The 19549-nt window shown below is 44.8% G+C and overlaps 1 protein-coding gene across 3 annotated transcripts; it reads left to right on the top strand.

Annotated features, from left to right (window-relative positions):
• Window positions 1–219: 219 nt before the first annotated feature.
• Window positions 220–19501, top strand: tmem71 (transmembrane protein 71). Of its 3 annotated transcripts, XM_037083012.1 has the most exons (12): window positions 682–868; window positions 4850–4852; window positions 10479–10575; window positions 11888–11977; window positions 12763–12808; window positions 12986–13195; window positions 14026–14297; window positions 14429–14623; window positions 14938–15004; window positions 15137–15198; window positions 15292–15341; window positions 15443–19501. In XM_037083012.1, exons 4-12 carry the CDS (start codon window positions 11947–11949, stop codon window positions 15464–15466), a joined length of 957 nt encoding a protein of 318 aa, XP_036938907.1. In that variant the 5' UTR covers window positions 682–868; window positions 4850–4852; window positions 10479–10575; window positions 11888–11946; the 3' UTR covers window positions 15467–19501. The 3 variants fall into 3 exon arrangements, with proteins under 3 accessions (XP_036938905.1, XP_036938907.1, XP_036938906.1); XM_037083011.1 differs by lacking the exon at window positions 4850–4852; XM_037083010.1 differs by lacking the exons at window positions 4850–4852; window positions 10479–10575; window positions 11888–11977; ... (6 more) ...; window positions 15292–15341; window positions 15443–19501 and adding an exon at window positions 9093–10216 and having other exon boundaries at window positions 220–868.
• Window positions 19502–19549: the final 48 nt, after the last annotated feature.

Here is a 19549-nt window from a genome sequence, read left to right as displayed (position 1 = left end):
ACATATATTTAAATGTGTCTTTACTGATGTTGTTTGAAGCTGCCAAAGGCTCAGTGAAGTTTCCACATGTCTTCCTGCAGTGAACATCACAGCAGGTGAACAAGTGAACTGTGAAAACTGCTGCAGGACACCAGAGGGCGCCGTCACCCTGCTGCCAGAGATGTAGTGGAGGCTAAAGCTGCTCCGCTCACTTTGTCTGCAGCTTTTAGTTCAATAGCTTTTAGACTGATAGATGAGATTTCTGTCACTTACATTCTGTCAGGATTTATTACACACACTTCAAATTCATTTATACATGTGTTATTTACGCTCCTTTTAAAGCTGAAATCTTCATTTCTGTTGCTAAGCTAAAAGCTTTCGCCTGGATTGTGACGAAAGAGTAAATATCATCTTTTAAAGTCAGTTTGCTTCCGCTCTTCAGAATGCTGCAACTTTAATTAGATTATGATATATTTTCATTTTTAAATCATTACATTTCAGAAAACTTGTAACACAACAGCTATTTTATCTCATTCATCTCATCCAAAGTCAGAATTTGATTTTTTTTTTTAACATTAATTAGGTAACACAGATAATATCCACACATAGATCCTTAAAGTTCCCTTTTCTGTAAAGTCGGCCGTGCTTTTACTTTGAAATCCGAATGCTGCGTTGCCTTGTGTTTTACTGTGACAGCGAGCGGTGCTTCCGGTGTGTGGGCGAGGCTCGTCGACAGCTGCGGAGCTCCGAGCTGCAGCAAGAAGAAGAACAAGAAGAAGAAGAAGAAGAGAAAAGACGAGGAGAAGAAAAAGAAGAAGACTTGGAGTTTGATCTTTTCGAAGAAGAAGAAGAAAACTTTATTTCTTTACTTCCGGCACAGAATCACACGGTGAGTTCACGGTCCCGTTATTCTTCTTTGTCTGGATTCTGTTCATGACATCAACACCAACATATAAAAGAAACAGAAACTAGTTCATGGATGTTTTTATTTATTTATTTATTTATTTATTTATTTATTTGCTGACATTGTTTGATTGATTTAATGACAAAAACCAAACAGACTCACCAGACTCACTTTATCACGGACACATTGGAGGAATTCTGCAGTTAAAAATAGTCTGAAGCCACTAAAGGCTCAGGGTGAGATATAGAATATGTACATGGATTCAGTATGCACGATAAAGAGGCGTCACAGAAATAATTTTTAAAAATAAGAAAGAGTCACTATTATAGAGAATTAAATGCAGTAAAAGTAACGTAAAAGTGTTAATAATAAAGTGGCACTGATGCTCCATCACAGAGCAGGAAGATGAATTAATGACATAAAGTGCATTAAAGCTTAAATCCTGAGCTGCAGTCAGAATATTATACATGTGAGAACATTAGAAACACAAGTAAAAACTGATTGATTGCATTGAAAAATACAATAAACACACAATGAGGCAGAAATACTTCAAAATGCAAAAGACAACTATGAATGTAATTCTGAGCACAAAATAGGAAAATAAAGGGCTAATATTTAAAAATAAAACGAAATACTGTAGATAAATATATTGATAATGAGGACGCTGTAAGCATCACACATGCAGGATGGTACGAGCTGCTGCTGCTGGAATGGTTTGATCCATCTCTCTGTTTCCTGATACGCATTTTCCTCCAACATCAGCAGCTCCAGCAGAGACAGTCTGCTGCTGCAAGGCATGCTGGGAAACGGGGAGTGGGGGAAGAGCCCACCGTAAGAGGGGGAACCTGAATACATGAATAACTGCAGTGCTGTCAGGAAGTCTTACAGATACTGAGGGTCAGTGAACGTCACAGAGACACCAGGAGATATATTTTTCTGAGATATTCTGATCACACCACATGTTTTCTGTTTCCTCTCTCACTTCATCCTGCAGCTCGTAGAGACGTAACATATAGAATACAGACTGAAATTCAGCCTGTTCACTCACAGCAGAGTCTGTGTCTGCAGAGTCACTGTGGAGAAGAGAGAAAACACTCTCCTCCTCTGTGTTTATGAGCAGAAAGCTGTTTGTTTTCTTGTTATTTTGTCTGTTTTTCACTTTTCTGTACAGCAGCTACTTTTAAACTCATCACCAGGAGAAATATCAGCACTGTGCGTTTCTACAGACCGCAGATATGTTGAGTCTTTACGGCTCTTTACGTTTCACTGTGCTGATGTTCTGGTTATTTTTAGGCACAGAAAGCACCTGGTTAGATCATGTTTTGGCTTGTTTTGTCGTCACAAACACGGCTGGAAAATCTACCTGTGTCCTGTTGAGAACGTGCAGTTTTTGGCAGAAAAGCATCCTGATAACTGTGGTGAAGTTTGTGTTTTTCAGCAGCAGAATTCACTTTTATTGATTAAAAATACTGCGTTTTGTTGCCATGAACATGACTCGAAGACTTTTCCGACATCTTGTTAAAAATACTGAAAAAGAAATTACTGGAAAACAGCCAAACATCTCGTCAAAAAATTCCCAGTATAGCTGCCTCACAAACTTAAGGGTCTTATTAAAAATCACCAGCTTTCAGCCGCCAAATGTCCCAGTGTCTTGTTAAAAGTATCCAGTTTTGTTGCCACTAATACGGCTGGAGAATATCCAGATTCCTGGGAAAGCATCAGGTTTTCTCTCGCAAAATTTCTCATATTTCTTTTCTGCTCAACTAGAAAATGTCTTAACATCTCGTTTTTCGTGTCTCAGTATTATTTTGGTGCCACAAACGCAGCTGCAGCGTCTCCTGAACGATACCCAGTTTAACTGCCTCAAACTTTTAACCGGTAATCAGCTGGAAAAAGTCCTGATGTGTCGTTAGAAATACTGAGTTCTGTTGGCAGAACGACGGCTTGAAAACGACCTGAAACTGAATATCTGGTTTTCAGCTGCAAAGATACATAAAGTGGTTGGACTTGTTTGACTGTTCACATTATAAAACACACCAGAACACGTTTCTGCCTTCTTCAGGTCTGGAGTGTCTCGGTAACATTCTCAGCAAAATGTGTGAGGTTAAAGTTGAACTGGACAGACGAAGAGTGAACTCCTCAGGGTGGCGTTGGTGCTGCGCAGCGTGTGGAGGTCGGGGAGAGGTCTCTGGACCGTTGGTGTTGTTTTAAATCACGAGGAGCATTTTTCAGTTGAATCAGAGGACGAAGAGAAGGAAACCCCCACCAGCCCTCTGTCACCCCTCCGCATTCACCAGGACACAGACGCTCTCTGTTCACCAGCAGCCAACTGACCCAGTTCATCTGTCACCCACCAGAACAGAACAATAGGGAGCGGAGCGGTGTCAGAGCTCTGACTGATATTCAGGATTTATTTCAAATGATTTCCAGTTTTAGATGAGACGACGCTGCACGTTCCTCTCTGGTGTCTGTTTCTAGTCTTAATGCTCGTCTTGATTCTGTTCCCTGTGATCCGAACACTAACACATGTAGAACCGGACTGACACAACGTGCAGTCTGATGTTACGTGATGATCCGTTCACAAGCAGCAGCGTCTGTAAACGGAGTGGTGAAATATAGAGCTGCAACGATTAACCTGAGTTTACTTCAGAGGCCCTGTGCAGACGTGGTGTTACCGTCCATCCTGAGTGAGTTTCTACTCAAAGACAGAAAGAAGTTCATGTAGAACATTTGCTGAATTAACAAGAAGGTCCAAATAATGCAGAATGAGTCAGAGACAGAGTTTCACAGAGTTTATAAAGTGTCTCCAACTCAACAACTCACTAAACTGACACATTTGTTAAGGGAGTCTGGGGACTTTCTCCACGGGGACAAAGAAGTCGCCTATATTGTTCCTGTTTAGTGTCTTTGTAACATGTGACATGTTCAGATCAATAACATGTTTCTTCTTTCATAAATGGAGTGTAAATGGTGAAATCAGTGTAAACAGTGTGTTCAAACAGCTGATCAATGTTGGCAGGTAAGACTTTAGCACTTTAGACACAGAAGCAGACAGGCTGGTACAGACATGCTGCCACAAACTGACACTTTTTACAAGGAGACAAACAACTTCAGCTGAAACATTTAATGCTGAATTTACAACAAGGACACAATGAGTCAGAATCTGTCAGAGACACAGTTTCACTACGTTATAAAGTTTGTTTTAACTCAACAACTCTTAAATCACCACATTTGTTAATGGAGTCTGGTGATTGTGTGGTAACAAGTTCAATCAAATATCTGCTGCAGACACTGGCAGGTTAACAAAGACCAAACTACTACTACTACTACTACTACTACTACTACTTCTTCTTCTTCTTCTTCTTCTTCTTCTTCTTCTTCTTCTTCTTCTTCTTCGAGGGATGGTGCGTGAAGGAGCTGAAGGAAATTAAGTGTTTTTTCGCTTTTTCTATCTATTTTTTCGCGTTTTTTTTTACGGTGTGGTGTGTTTATGAGTATAGTTGTGTTAGTTTAGTTGGGTTTTTTTTTTGTTGTTGTTTGTCTCGGTTAGTTGGTTTTTGTGGGTCTTTTGTTTGTCAGCCACGCTCTGAGGAGCTGGTATGACGTCCAGCAGCGTCTTCTCCGCGCTGACACGGAAGCATGGCATCAAAACTGGAGCCGGCTCCCCGTGCAGTGTGGAGGAGGTTGCTTTGGCAGTGGGAGAGATCATCGGACACGGCTCTGTGAAGTCCGCCGCCCGCATGAACAGTGCGGTGGTCTTGTTCCTTGAGAAGGTGGAACAGGTGAACAGGCTGGTGGAGACGGGCATCACGGTGAATGGGATGTTTGAGCCGGTGACACCGCTGACACTGCCGGCAACAAAAATCACTTTATCCAATGTGCCACCTTTCATTAGTGATGACTTCCTGATTAAAGAGCTGTCCAGGCATGGAAAGGTGGTGTCACCGATAAGAAAGGTGTTGTCAGGCTGTAAGTCGCCTCTGCTGAGACACGTTGTGTCTCACCGCAGACAACTCTTTATGATTTTGAACAACAAAGACGAAGAGTTTGACTACCGGTTCAGAGTCCGTGTGGATGATTTTGATTATATTCTTTTTGCAACTTCATCCACTGTTAAGTGTTTTGGATGTGGCCAAGAGGGACATTTAATCAGAGCATGTCCTGGCCGCGGCGCTCCGGCCGCCGCGGGTGCGGCGGCGGCGGCGGCTGCGCCGCCCGCTCCTGTGTGGGGGCGGGCGGCGGTGGCGGCGGCCGCCGCTGCTGCTGCTGCCGCTGCCGACGGCCGACCTGTTCCGGCGGTGCGGCGTGCGGCCGCAGTGGCCGGTGGCGGGGCTGGTGCCGCGGGGGGGAAACAAGTGGCAGAGATGCAGAGCCAGGCTGAAGAGAGCACTGAGGTGAATGGCGAGACGGGGGAGGTGGCAGGTGACACGAGTGAGACAACAGGTAAGGACGAGGTGTCAGGTGTTTTTTCAGATAAAGTGGGAGATGAGCTGGGCAAGGATGTAGGGGAAACGAGCATGGGGAAAGAGGCAGGTGAGGGTTCTGGTGAAGTAGGTGAGGGAAACCAAATAGCAGGAGAAACAGAGGAGGGAGGTGAACCAGGTGAGGAAGAGGCAGGCGAAGCTGAAGGTGAGCAAAGTGAAGCAGGTAAAGTAACAGGTGAGCTGTGTAAAAGGGTTGAGGTCGTTGGTGAGCTGTGTGAAGCAGGTGAGGTGACAGGTGAGCTGTGTGAAGCAGGTGAGGTGACAGGTGAGCTGTGTGAAGCAGGTGAGGGGACAGGTGAGCTGTGTGAAGCAGGTGAGGGGACAGGTGAGCTGTGTGAGGGGAACACAGTAGCTGAGGAGATGGAGGCCTGTGGGGCTGTGTTGGTGTCTGTTCCTCCTCCTAAGCAGCGCAGCAAGAGGAGGAACATGTTGACTGTGGAGGTGGGTGGAAAAGCTGGACGTCTGGCAGGTAAACCGAGTGCTGCAGAGAGCAGAGCAGCGCTGCATGACAGCAGTGACAGTGAAGGGTGTGTGTCTGACAGCAGCGACCTGTCTCACACTCAGCAGACTGCTGCTCAGGTGTATCCTGCAAACATCGTGAAGTCTTTTCTACAACAGACCAAAGGGCTGAGGAACATAGCCTTAGAACAGCGCTTCCCTGACCTGCAGGGTTTTTATGACTCAATTAGACATGTTGTGAAGCACAGAGCTGAGTCAGACCTGACAGACCCGGAAGTGTACAGGCTGAAAAAACTGATCAATAAAGTCAGAAAACAACTTGCTTATTAATGAAGATGAATGAACAGATTTTACTTTTATTTATTTCACTGATTGTTTTTAGTCTTGTTTTTAACATCTCCATCATTATGGATGTTTTTAAAATAGGCAGTTTGAATGTAAATGGTGCTAGAGAGACGAGAAAGAGGGCAGTAGTGTTTGAAATGGCTAAACTAAAACATATTGATGTCCTGTTTTTACAAGAAACGCACAGTGATGTTGGAAACGAGGCAGACTGGAGCAGAGAATGGGAAGGAGAAGTGATCTTAAGCCATAACACCACCCTCAGTGGGGGAGTGGGCTTCCTGTTCTCTGGAGGTTTTACTCCAACCTCTCTGGAGGTCAGGCATGTTGTGGAGGGGAGGTGCCTTTTAGTCAAAACTCGTTTTGAACATTTTAACGTGGTTTTTATCAACATCTATGCTCCGAACAACGGTACAGAGAGGAAACATTTCTTTGAGAAAGTGAATGATGTTTTAAGCAGCTGTGACTCGGAGGACTATTTATTCATGGGTGGGGATTTTAACTGTACTGAAGACGAGATTTTAGATCGCAACCATGCAGAGCCTCATCCAGTATCCCAGCATGCCTTGAGGCAACTGGTCTCCTCCTGTGACCTGGTGGACGTGTGGAGAAGGATGCACACAGGCTGCAGACAGTACACATGGTCCCACGTAAGAGAAAACAGAATCTCTTTGGCCAGACTTGATCGTTTTTATGTTTTTAAACATAGAATCGGTGTTGTTAAAATGTGTAAGATTTTACCAGTTGGTTTTACGGACCATTCTATGGTTTTATGTAACGTTTTTATCAGAAACATTTTACCTAAAAGCGCCTATTGGCATTTTAACTCGGTTTTAACTGTTGACAAATCTTTCAGAGAGGCTTTTAGCTATTTTTGGAATGATTTTAGACAGAAAAAAACTGAGTTTGTCAGTCTGAGGCAGTGGTGGGACCATGGAAAAGTACAAATTAAACTTCTATGTCAACAGCACACGCTCAATGTCACACGTGACATCACCAGATCTATCAAAGATCTGGAGACTGATATTGTGGATCTCGAGTGTGTGAGTGAGTCCACAGGAAATCGAGGATATGTTGAAATCCTCAAGAATAAAAAGGTTACTTTAGCCAACCTGCTGGACACTAAAGTACAGGGTGCACTGGTCAGGTCCCGGATTCAGAACATCACAGAGATGGATGCTCCATCAAGTTTCTTCTTTGGACTTGAGAAGAGACGAGGACAGAAGAGACAGATCCACTCTCTGCTCTCTGAGACAGGACATGAGCTGATGGAGCCGGGCCTGATCAGGAAAAGAGCTGTCGAGTTTTATGCCTCATTATTTAAGAGCGAATACAAGAGCAACAAAGAACTGATGGAGGAGTTCTGTGGTGGACTTCCTCAAATATCCAGAGAGGCTAATTCAGAGCTCGACAGCCCACTGACAACGCAAGAGCTGTATGCTGCGCTGCAGAGCATGCAGGGGAGGAAGGCTCCAGGCATCGGCGGCCTCACAGTCGAGTTCTACAAGGCTTTTTGGAACATCTTGGCCCAGGACATCCTGGATGTCTTTAATGAGAGCCTGGTGTCTGGGTCACTGCCTCTGTCCTGTCGGAGAGCCGTCATCACCCTCTTGCCAAAAAAAGGAAATCTGCAAGACATCAAAAACTGGCGTCCTGTTTCTCTCCTCTGCACAGACTACAAAATTCTGTCCAAAGTCTTGGCCAAGAGACTGAGAGGAACCATGGAGCAGATTCTTCACCGGGACCAGACGTACTGTGTGCCCGGCAGGTTTATGGTAGATAACATCTACCTCATTCGAGATGTTCTGGAGGTCTCCAGTTCATTAGGCATAAACACTGGACTGATCTCATTAGATCAAGAAAAGGCTTTTGACCGCGTTGAACACGACTTCCTTTGGGAGGTCATGGAGAGGTTTGGGTTCAGCGCTGGTCTCATAGCCAAGATCAAGGTGCTGTACAGTGACATTGAGAGTGTGCTGAAGTTTAATGGCAGCTTGTGTGCTCCTTTTAGAGTGCGTAGAGGTGTCCGGCAGGGCTGTGCCCTGTCGGGGATGCTCTATGCGCTCTCCCTGGAACCCCTCCTGCAAAAGATAAGATCATCTGTTCGAGGTCTGGTTTTACCTGGTTTTAACAGTAGCGTTGTTTTATCTGCTTACGCTGACGATGTCGTTGTTTTTATCAAAGATCAACAAGATGTGTGTATTTTAAACTCTGTAATTGAGAAGTTTTCTGTTGTGTCGGCTGCGAGGGTGAACTGGAGGAAGAGCGAGGCCCTTGCTGTTGGTGAGTGGCGTGAGGGCCTCCCGGTTCTCCCTCAAAGCCTGTCATGGAAAAGAGAAGGCTTGAAATATTTGGGTATTCACATTGGGAACAGCGACATAGAAAAGAAAAACTGGGAAAACATCACAGAGAAAATAGACAATAAACTAGCTAAGTGGAAGTGGCTCCACGGACAAATGTCTTTTAGAGGGAGGGTCCTAGTTTTAAACAACCTGGTGGCCTCTCTCTTATGGCACCGGTTAGCCTGTCTGGACCCTCCATCAGGCCTTATTGCTCAAATTCAAACAAAGATGGTCAATTTCTTCTGGAGTAAAAAGCACTGGGTTCCACAGTCGGTGTTGTTTTTATCCAGAGATGAGGGGGGCCAGGGCCTGGTCCACCTGGCTAGTAGAACAGCCACCTTCAGGATCCAGTTTATTCAGAGGTATCTGACTGGACCTGAGGATCTGGTGTGGAGAGACGTGGCTGGCTGCATACTCAGGCGTGTCAATAACCTGGGGCTGGATGCTACTCTGTTTTTAACTGATTTTAAATTTCTAAAGTTAGGTGGGTTACCTCCTTTTTATCAGGGTGTTTTTAAATCCTGGGCACTGTTTAAAAGTAAAAGAAGTGAAAAATGTGACTCTCTGTACTGGTTGTTAAAGGAGCCTCTAATCTGTGGTGCCAGGCTGGATGTGTGCTGCAACACCGTGCCTGGGCTGATGGGGGCGCTGTGCAGCTCAAACTTCGTCTGCCTGAGTCAGCTGGTAGAAGCAGCAGGACCGGCGCTCACGGACAGCCGGACTCTGAGCTCGGTGCTGGGGGTGCGTTCTGTCCGCCTGATGCAAAGGAGCCTGGAGCTGTGGAAATCGAGGCTGACCGAGAGGGAGAAAGTCCTCCTCCACAAGCACAGCAGGGGAGAAGCTGAGCCCGACCCGGCAGACCCTTACCCGGAGATCCACCTGTGCCCTGGGTTCACGGAGCTCAGCGGCCCCCTATTGAAGAACGACAATGAGAAAAAACTAAGCCTGCACAAAATAGAAAAAAAGACTCTGTACACAAGTTGTGTAAAAACTATTCATAGAAAGTGGCTGTGTGACCGAGCAGAGTGTGTGTGGACTGAGAGGCTGGGCGGGATGAGGCCTCAGTGGAGAACACTGTACAAACCCCCTCTAAAAAAGAGAACCGGAGATCTCCAGTGGAGGATTTTACATGGTGCCATTGCAACCAATGCCTTTTTATCTGTTCTTAATCGCAGTGTTTTAAATGAGTGCCCATTCTGCGGACTGACCGAGAACATTTTTCATGTTTTTACTGAGTGCAGGAGATTGGCAGAGATTTTTAATGTTTTAACCCGTGTTTTTAACCTATTTGGTGTCCTGTTTGCCACCCCCGTTTTTATCTGTGGAGTTGGTTTTAAAAAAACAGAAAAAGCAAAGCGTCAGCTCCTAAATTTTTTAATTGGCGAAGCGAAATTGTCAATCTACCTGACGCGTAGGGACAGACTGCAGGGTGGGCCGACTCTTGACCCTGTGACCTTGTGGAAGCACAACGTGAAGGCCAGACTGAGGCTGGAGTTTTGCTTCCACAGGATCACAGGGAACATAAATGTGTTTGAGCAGCAGTGGGCTCATGAGGAGCTGTTGTGCCGGGTGATCGGTGGAGAAATCATTTTTGCCGCATTCCTCAATTGACGTGCTGATTGTACAACTGTTTGCTGTTTTTTAAATTAACTGTAAATAAAGTGCTGTTAAAAATCAAAATCTTCTTCTTCTTCTTCTTCTTCTTCTTCTTCTTCTTCTTCTTCTTCTTCTTCTTCTTCTTCTTCTTCTTCTTCTCCTTCTCCTTCTTCCTCTTCCTCTTCCTCTTCCTCCACACAGAGTCATCATCACATGACTTCTCCTCTGCACTCGGTCTGATCCCTGCAGGGTTTGTTCAGTGTCCCTGTCAGAGTCCAGGTTCCTCCCAGCAGACACAGAGTTAACAGGAAACATGAGCTCACAGTCACAGCCCTTCTGTTTTTCTCTGTTTTGCTCTGAACTGGTTCTCAGGCTGCTGCTGCTGCTGCTGCAGGATGTGAGAGAACCACAACACTGAACACATTAAACTGAAGATCTCAACCAGATCTGAGCAGGAACAAGTTCAAAGGTAAGGCTTAAAAACAACTCTTTATAAATATCCTGCACTTGTTCTGTACTCTGATCACTTTGGATTTATATTAGCTCTTAATTCAGTTAATCCCTGGAACCGCTCAGACTAACTGAGGATTAACTGAACTGACTGAGCTTCAGATCAGAGACGAGCTGGAAGAAGGTTTTTAGTTTTAACCTCTGACGGCTCGTCGTTCTCCCTCCTGGAATTTCTTTCATGTGCTTCTTCTCAAACCAAACCACCAGTGAATGTACCAGTGAGTGACAGCTGGGTTGATCTTCTTCCTGTTGTCCAGAAACATCATGTGCATGTCCACGAGCCACACTGTTGTTCCTTTATCACCCTGAACACACACACACTTTGTCCTGCTGCCACAAATACTCACAAGAGCACCGACTGTGGATTAATCCGCCGCTGAAAATAGTCTGTACTTCATCTGAGTCTCTGTGTGACTTCTCCTCTCTACACCTGAACTTTCTCCTCCTCACAGCTTCAGAACAGCCTCGTTACTTTAGTTTGATGCATCTGAGGTGAATTTCCCAGCATCAGCAGACTGATGTGGACCAATCAGATGCAGCGAGACGAGACAAAGACGTAAAAGCCGTAAGAAGCCGTAAACAGACAGAGAGGGAGGCTGGAATGTGGAGAAAAGGCGTGTTAGTGTCTCGTATCTGCAGAGAGTTTCTGATTTTCTCTCTTTGTTGCTGCTCGGGACGCTTTACCAACCCAACATGTGTCTATTTGACGTCCTGGGAATGAGACTCAACAATCAACTGTCTTTGTGGTGCGTTCAGGAACAGCTGGGACAAAATCCTACTGATTCTACCTTTAACTTTAATAGTCTTTGAATTGTATTAATATGACGTGAGCTTCAGTTAGCTTTGAGCACAAATGTCCTTCAGAGGGAGACTTTTTACTCTGATACTCTGAGTCCATGTCAGAGCCTGAACTCTGTTACTGTACTGGAGGAAACAAGCTGGATCAGAACTTCTACTGTCACCAGAGTCAGTTTTTACACGAGTTCCTGAACGTCTCCTGGAGGATGTTTGGACTGTTGGCTCATCTGAGGGAGTCAGACAGGAAGTGAGTGAACAAGACAAAACCAAACTTTAATACATTTTGTCCCTGGAAGTCAGCTGACATCTCACCTCCTGACGGCAGAATCGACATGTTGTGTGTTTGAAGATTTGCTTCATTAAGAAGCAATGAGACAAAGACAGGAAGTCAGACAGCACTGAGACATCATGTTGTCGGGAGGTTGGCTGCATGTTTCTCACAGCCGGTGTCGGGTTTCTGATGTGTTTCGCAGATCGTCAGAAGACGCTGGGCGGCAGACAGACAGACAGACAGACAGACAGACAGACAGACATGGCTCTGTTCTTCTCCGGAGCTGTTACAAGTACGTCACCATCAACACACTCAACACAGTAACACAGCTGCATCAGCGTTCAGGCGCACGTCCACACTGAGGGACACTCTTTGTTTTTTGTTTTTTGGAGTTGCTGGATGTAAAGTGTCCAGATGAAATGAGCAAAGAATAAAACTGAAGAAGAGACGATGATCCGAGGCACAATTCTCTTAAAGGAAGTTAAATAACTGAATAAAGAAGGAATATTGTTAAATTGATGACCTGAGAGGCCGTAACTGTTTAGTGAAAGTGTTTCTCAGGTGTGATTTTTCTATAAAGGCTAGAGACAGAAACATGAATGATATCATACGAATGATAGTGACATTTAGTGTGAAGTTTTTAATAATCTAAGTCAAACTCAAGAATAAGACTCAGAATGTTTCCATTTTAAATTCCCTCGGCACTGGAAGACAGTCAGACGCAGCTGAAAGCTGGAAAAGCGACTTTACAAGACTCGACACATATGAAGGACTTAAAGATCCACCAGCGTCACGCCTTTGTTCGTGACTCTGCTGCTGTCGAGTTTTTACGAATGGTCTTGAAACAAACAGGACACAGAGCTCCCTGTGTGTCCGGCACATTCCTGCAGAGGACTCAGCAGCATCACGTCATCAAGAGCAAATTTACTCAAGTGGCTCCCAGGAACCTCCTGCACCTCACAGCGATAAAACTCCAGATGTCTGTATTTAGAAAGTGTGTGTGTGTGTGTGTGTGTGTGTGTGTGTGTGTGTGTGTGTGTGTGTGTGTGTGTGTAACTCACTCTGTCATCTGTTCAGGTTCACCTATCAAACGTCGGCTGCGGGGATACGACTCCTGTCACAGGTACGAACTCTGGTGTGTTTTCATACCAACAACAAATATCCCGTCCAGGTTTAAAGGTCCAGTGTGTAGGATTTAGTTTTGGGGGAGGAGTTGAATGTAACTGTGATTTTCGCGTCTGGAGGTCTTTACACAGCGGAGATGTAATGATATGTCACTTTAACACCGTGTGTCCCTCAGCCTCGACCAGTCCGTCCTCTCTCCCGACTCCTCCTACGTCTGTTACTCGTCCGTGGATGGCGGCGATCCGTGCTCCTGCCGCCGCTCGCCGCGTCTCCTCACCAACGGATACTACAGCGTCACCGAGGACAGCTTCACCTGGGACGACGACGGCAACGTGTCGCTGACTCCCTGCAAAACCAGCGTGTCCTACAAGGAGAACCTGGTCAGGTGAGATGCTGGTGGGAAACTTTGTTTGTTCTGTAGAGCGTGACGTGACAGAGATTAGAGATACATCTGTGCACGACATATCTCCTTACTGTGGTAAATACTGTAAACACATCAGATAAATCAGCTTCCCGAGTGGTGGTGAACAAACTCTGTACAGTGAAGCTCAAACATCACAGTCGACCAACAAGAGACACACACACACACACGAACACACACATGCTCCTCTCTTTGTAGCGATGAGGTCATTCTCAGGAGGCCAATCACAGCGAGCCGTTGAACGTGTTGAAGTGCTGTAAATTCCTCACGTCTGACATCTGCTGCGATCAGGAGCCAGAGTGTGATGTCACCTGTCACGGTTGCTAGGAGACCCTCGTGTTATTGAAACCGACATCATCAACACTGGAAGAGCTGAACATGTTTACTGATGTTATTAACTTCTGAGATTCTGTAGATTTATTTATTATTTAAATATTCGACATCTGGAGCCGTCAGACTGAGCAAATCCAGCTGAAACACGAATACGATGATTGATGGAAATTTATTGTTACACTGATGTTAGAGGTCGTTTTTTTTTTTTCTTTTTTTTTTAGAAAAGAATGTTTCAGGCTTCAGTTTCTGAAATGCTCATTTTGGTACCTTGTAATTATTATTATTATTGTTTTATTTGAAATGATGATTGAGCAGAAAGGGGAATGACTTCATGAGGGAAATATGGAGGGAAAGTTAATAAAATAGATTTTGAAGAGATTCTGAGGTAAGTTGAGGATTCATAGCTCTGAAGACAGAACCGCGGGCCCGAACACCCGGATCATTTCCTTCTGGTTCTTCAGGGTTTTCCGGCGCAGGCGGCGTCCTCGCAGCTCTCTGGCTCGCCTGTTCAGCGATGTGACGGAGAGCTGCCAGTCCTGGCTGGATGAGAAAGTCTTCAGAGGCGTGTTCGGGACCGGACAGAACCAAAACCAGAACTGGGACGAAGACCAGGACCAGGACAAGGAAGTGGACTGGACCAGGACCAACAAAGAGGGCCCGGCCCCGCTGGACCTGTCGACCTGGTCCGGATTCACCAGCACCGAGCTGGACGGCAGCCACAGCTTCACTTACGGTTTGCAGCACCTTGTTCTTCTGATCGTGACGTTCTGTCGTAAACACGTTGTCTGTTCTGTTCTGCAGAGATGTTAGCATGCTAACCAGTTAGCCCGACCCGACCTGTCTGTATTTATTTGTCTCTTCCAGACCACACCGAGATCCCGCCCCCTCCGGACAAAGTGGCCCCGCCCCCAAAGCTGCTCATCCAGGAGGAGATTTGTTCTGAGATCTGTCAATCAAAGGAGCAGTTCACCCAGTCACTGGGCGGCTTCTCTGAGGTCCCGCCCCCCTCGCCCTTCTACACCAGCAGCTGCTGCTGCCAGGCCTCACCTGAGCACACAGGTGAGACTCTCCTCCAGCCTGACGGGATGTTATTGGGACAAAACATCATTTTAAAACCAGCATCCTCTTTTCGGCATTTATTGATAAATAAATCTAATAAATTCTGGTTTAAAACACATTAGAAAAAGATCAAATGCAGGTAAATTCACAGATGTTTCAGGATATCTGAGATGTTTGATTTATACTTTCACAGCTGCAGTAATGTTTCACCTCCTCCGTGTTGTGTTGGTTGTGTTGGTTGTGTTGGTTGTGTTGGTTGTGTTGGTTGTGTTGGTTGTGTTTCGATGTCTCTCTGACGTGAGTTTGTGTTTCAGGGTTAACGATGACGGCTCTTCTGCTCTTCATCTTCACCGTCTTCATCGTCACGGCTCTGTGCTCAGGGTAACTCTCTCTTCTTTCTGATCGATTCAAACAGATAATCTGAGTAAATACTCGTCAACAAAAATTTTAAAAATGCGAGAATCTTTTGTCTGGGACTCGATTCAACATGTTCTCACTGTTTCCTCCCTGCAGGTGTCTCCTGTGGAGCGCGACTGTTGCATCGACCGCGTTCATGGCGATCACAGCATTCATGTGTGAGTATCATCAAAGCTTCTCTGTTGATCTGCTGGTGAAGTTTTCTACCTCAACAACCGTTCAAACATTTCTGATCTCTCCGTCTCCTTCAGTCCTGACGAAGTCGGGGCCGCTGGGCGAGTGGAGGAGGGCGAAGACGGAGGTGCGTCTGACATCAGACTCGTTTCACTTCATTTCTTTGACTGGCAGCGAAGAAAAAACAATAACCGACTTTTTTTTTTTTTTGCTGATTCTGTTTTTCAGGATATCACATCAAGAAACGAGTGAAAAGCGTCTGCAGAACGTTTCCAGTGTTGTGAAATGTGAAAACTGGAGGAGGGACAGAAAAAACCAGTCTGCTGGGACTCAGTGGAAATATTTAACATTTCACCAACATGTTTGCATGTAAGTTGCACTTAAAGGACCAAGTTCTCCTCGAGCTCCGGAGAACGTTTGACAGAAAACATCAGTTTGATGCTTCATGATAAAAATCACAACCTGTTGAATGTCGGTCTGTATCTAAATGTTCTGCGCTGAGCTGCGTCGATCGAAGGGCTGAAGTTTAAACTGTCAACACATTGACAGCATTTAATATTTGAATCTTAAAGCCGTGAAAAACTGAGCGTGGTGACGTGTCCAGACGACAGGTCGCGTCACCTGGAAGCTGACTGACGTTTCCTTCCTGTTACATGTCAGAATAATAACTGTTCACCGGCGATCACGAGCTGAATCAGACGATGTGATTCTGTTAAAAGGCCGAAGGAGCTCATGAACATGGTGACACAAGTAGCTGTAGTTTAGCATCTATAAAATATATTTTAAAAAATATATCCTTATCATGTATAACAAAAAAATGTACCTGATGTATTTTTGAAATACTGTAAGGTATCTTCTGTGTCAGTAGTTAAACTTGGCTGTTTTTGGGACGTCCAAACGTTGTCGGACTCTCCTCGTCTGCAGAACAGATTCAGGTCCAACAGCTAAAAGAATTCAGCGCCGAGCGTTCTTCTATTCCTTCAATTTAAAAATAACCGCTGTGACTTTTCTAAGAACACAAACGCACAAAAACACCTGAAGTCCTGATCTGCCGGAGGTTGTGACCACAGGAGATTAGTGCCATTGTTTTTTTATCCCTGAGGAAACTGAGTCGCTCCAATAAAATGACTCACATCTTTCAAAAAATAATACATCGTGTTGGTACATTAAAGCTGCACAAGCACTTGTGAAAGTCTGATTTCCTGGATCTCTCCGGGACTTCCTGACGGCTGTGAAAAGCAGCGTAAGGAGGAGACGCTTAGTTCGTTTGACTTTCGCCCAGTTGACGGGTCGGTGGGCGGGGCCAGAACCACGAGTCGTTACTCACATAATCCTACCTCGTTCTGATGGATTCATACTGACGGTGAGACACCATCAGATAAAATAAAAACAGATAGATGAAGTCAGAGAATCATATTGATCTTGTTAGCATGGCGTTCTCTTGTGCAGCTTTAAGAGAAGCAGCTGATAAAACGCCATGAATCGTGTCCTCAGTGCCTTTAAATCAGCCAGCAGCGCAGAAACACAGAATATTACAGGGAAGAGATCGATTTAAACCTTAAAATGCTGCTGAAACATTAAACAGACGTGGAGAACGTGTGGTTTCACAGCTGGGTGGAGTTTCCTGCATTTTAGATCTAAAAAAAAATATATTGTCTCTAATAAAAGTGGCCGTGTTCACACATTTGACAGCGGAACTAATGAGGAAAAATCTAAAGCAGAAACTGTTTTTAAACTCCTCGTTCAGCCTGTCGGGAGCTGTGATGATGCTCCGAAATAATCAGCTTTAAACTGTCCTGTTAAGAGTGAGACAGCGTCAGGAACAAAACTCTGATGTTTCTGAATCGATCGAACCTGCTGCACACGCAGGAGAAGGTTTTATCAGCAGCCTGCCGTCACTGTTGGTGCGTCAGCGGCAGATTTAACGTCCTCGTGTGAACACAGTCGCTCGTGTTTCTCTGTGGGACAAACTCCACCCGGCTGGCAGCTCAGGCAGGAAAAAGAAACCTGAACTCCTCCGTGAGTTGAGTCTGCGTCTGCGTGCAGGTCCACAATCCTTCACACAGCGTCTCGACTTTCTGCCGGAGCAACAAGAAACTCAACGCTGAGCTTTAGAGCTCAGAGAGGGATCAGGGAGAAAATCTTTAAGGTCAAATCGAAAAGGAAAAATCATCTTGTGGTTTCAGTTTAAAATGAATCCTCGTGCTGCAGAAATAATTGAAACCAGTCAAACAGTCACAAACAGTTTGTATTGATCAGTTATCGCTCTGTCGTGGCAGGAAGCTGGATATTAGACATAAAGAAAAATAAGTACTGTATGGCTTTATAAAGTTTGGCTTTATAAAGTTTTTTTTTTTTAAATTCTATCATGTTTGGGCCTCAAACTAGCCAAGACCTGGATCGTACCTGGAGGAGGAGCTGAGCTGAGCTCTGCGTCCAGCAGCAGCACACATCAGCTCCTCCTGTCTGAAATATAAATGTTCTCCTGTGTGATTTTGTGTTGATGAGCCGGAGGAGCAGAGAGGTTCCATCTGTAGCGCTTCATGTTCCAGATCGTCTGATAACGCTGCGTTCAGGTCATAAAGGGATTATCACAATCACCGCCTGCCGACTCCTTCACACCGATGTTGAAGTTGTAACCGCGTTTTTAAGTCGTTAAAGGTCATTTGTAATTTGTACTGCTCATTTCCTGTTAGCATGAACGCTCACACTGTTTTCGCTACCGTCCATTTTAACCGACGTGAACACAGCGTCTGATCTGAAACCTGACGGGTCAACAGCTCGCACACCAGAAAGCAAAAAATAATCAGAAAACAAACTGTTAGAGGCTCGATGACGAAGTGACGACAAATGTAGCTGCAGAGCTAACTGCTAACATGCTAGCAACTGTCCATTTGGGACTCACACTTCGGACTAACACTGCGCTGTGATTGGTGTAAATCACAAGTTTCATCACGATACTGTATCGTATTTTATATCACAAAGTCTGCCGCGATATGATTCGATTCAGGACAGGAGACAGTATGAGAAGATTATATATCCGCTCAGATTAATTAAACGTCCTGAGGCTTTGTGGCGGTCACAAGGACGAGTCACGGCGACATGTAGCAGCCAATCACAGCGCAGCAGGGCGGGACGAGGTCGACTCTTCGTCTCCGGCTCTGTTCGCTCACAGGTCGGCAGCTATTGGTCGATGTTCACTGAAGCTGAGCCCGATTTGATCCCAAAGAAAGATTTTGACATGAAATGTGTAATTCTGGTGCGAGCAGGCCTTTAAAAGGTCGAACGTCTCTGTTTCTGTGTAACCTGAGTCATCGATGTGTTTTTATTCACTCAAAGTGCCAAAATTTGTAGAAATCTGGTGATTCAGGGAAACGTTACGTCACAAGAATCAATCTATATTACTAATGTTTTTGTAATATTGTGCTCTGCAGAACTTCTTGCTTTGCATTTAAAGCTGCACGTCTCAGAATTTTTATACGAACACGATCAAGCGACACTGTTGTAATGTGAGAGAAGTCGATCCTGAAATCCTTTTAGCCTCTTTTAGCTCCTAGTTTTGGTTTTTACGGCTGAAAATAAGAGGCGGATTTTTCCCTCGGGAGTTGGTGGCGAGAAAAACATTTTAATGCAGCTTTAAATGACCAAAGTTAAATGTGTAACTTTAGGAGGTTGGTTTTCTTTTATATGATAAACATTTAAGAAAAAAAAAAAGAAGAATTTACTGTAAAAGGAAAGTTTCTGTCACTCGAGTTCATGAAATGTGGATCTTTCTCGGATGAATCTGTCAGTGTAGCTCTTGTGTGTGACGTGATGCAGCTGATGTACATGTTGTTGTATATATCTTTATTTTTATTGACGGCACTTATTGCATCTGTTAACTCTTTATTACACTGTGCTGTAACCCTGTTGTTGAAGTCTGTGGTCGGTAACTTCCTGTTCTGAACATGTCAAATTAAATCTTAAACGACGCACAAAAACTAGATTTGAATTTGAAACTGAGACGTGATTAAGATCGTTCGCCTGAACGAGCAAACGACGATCGATCGATGTGATAAATTTAAAGGACAAAGTCGTCCTGTTCTCAGTGTTGATCACTGAGTGTTAATCAATAGTTTGGGAGCCGATCAGCTCCTCGTGTCGGCCTGTCGACGGCTCTGTGCTTTAAGATTTGATTTCAACAGAACTTTTTGTTTCGTCAGATATTTCCAAACTCCAGTGAAAATGTTTTCTTTCATCTGAAGTTTGTGTGAATGTTCATCATCCATTAAAGCATGTTACAAAGACGAGCTGCGTCTGGTTTCCTTCAGTTTACAGGTGCAGCTGAGTGAAGAT

Source organism: Acanthopagrus latus, chromosome 21 (assembly GCF_904848185.1).
Source record: "Acanthopagrus latus isolate v.2019 chromosome 21, fAcaLat1.1, whole genome shotgun sequence".
Classification (NCBI taxonomy): Eukaryota; Metazoa; Chordata; class Actinopteri; order Spariformes; family Sparidae; genus Acanthopagrus; species Acanthopagrus latus.
This window is presented reverse-complemented; position numbering and strand designations above follow the sequence as displayed.

Coding starts and splice junctions, on each gene's coding strand:
- tmem71 (XM_037083010.1), top strand. CDS start 644: ATGCTGCGTTGCCTTGTGTTTTACTGTGACAGCGAGCGGTGCTTCCGG. Junction 869..9,092: donor TTCCGGCACAGAATCACACG/GTGAGTTCACGG, acceptor TGGTTGTTAAAG/GAGCCTCTAATCTGTGGTGC.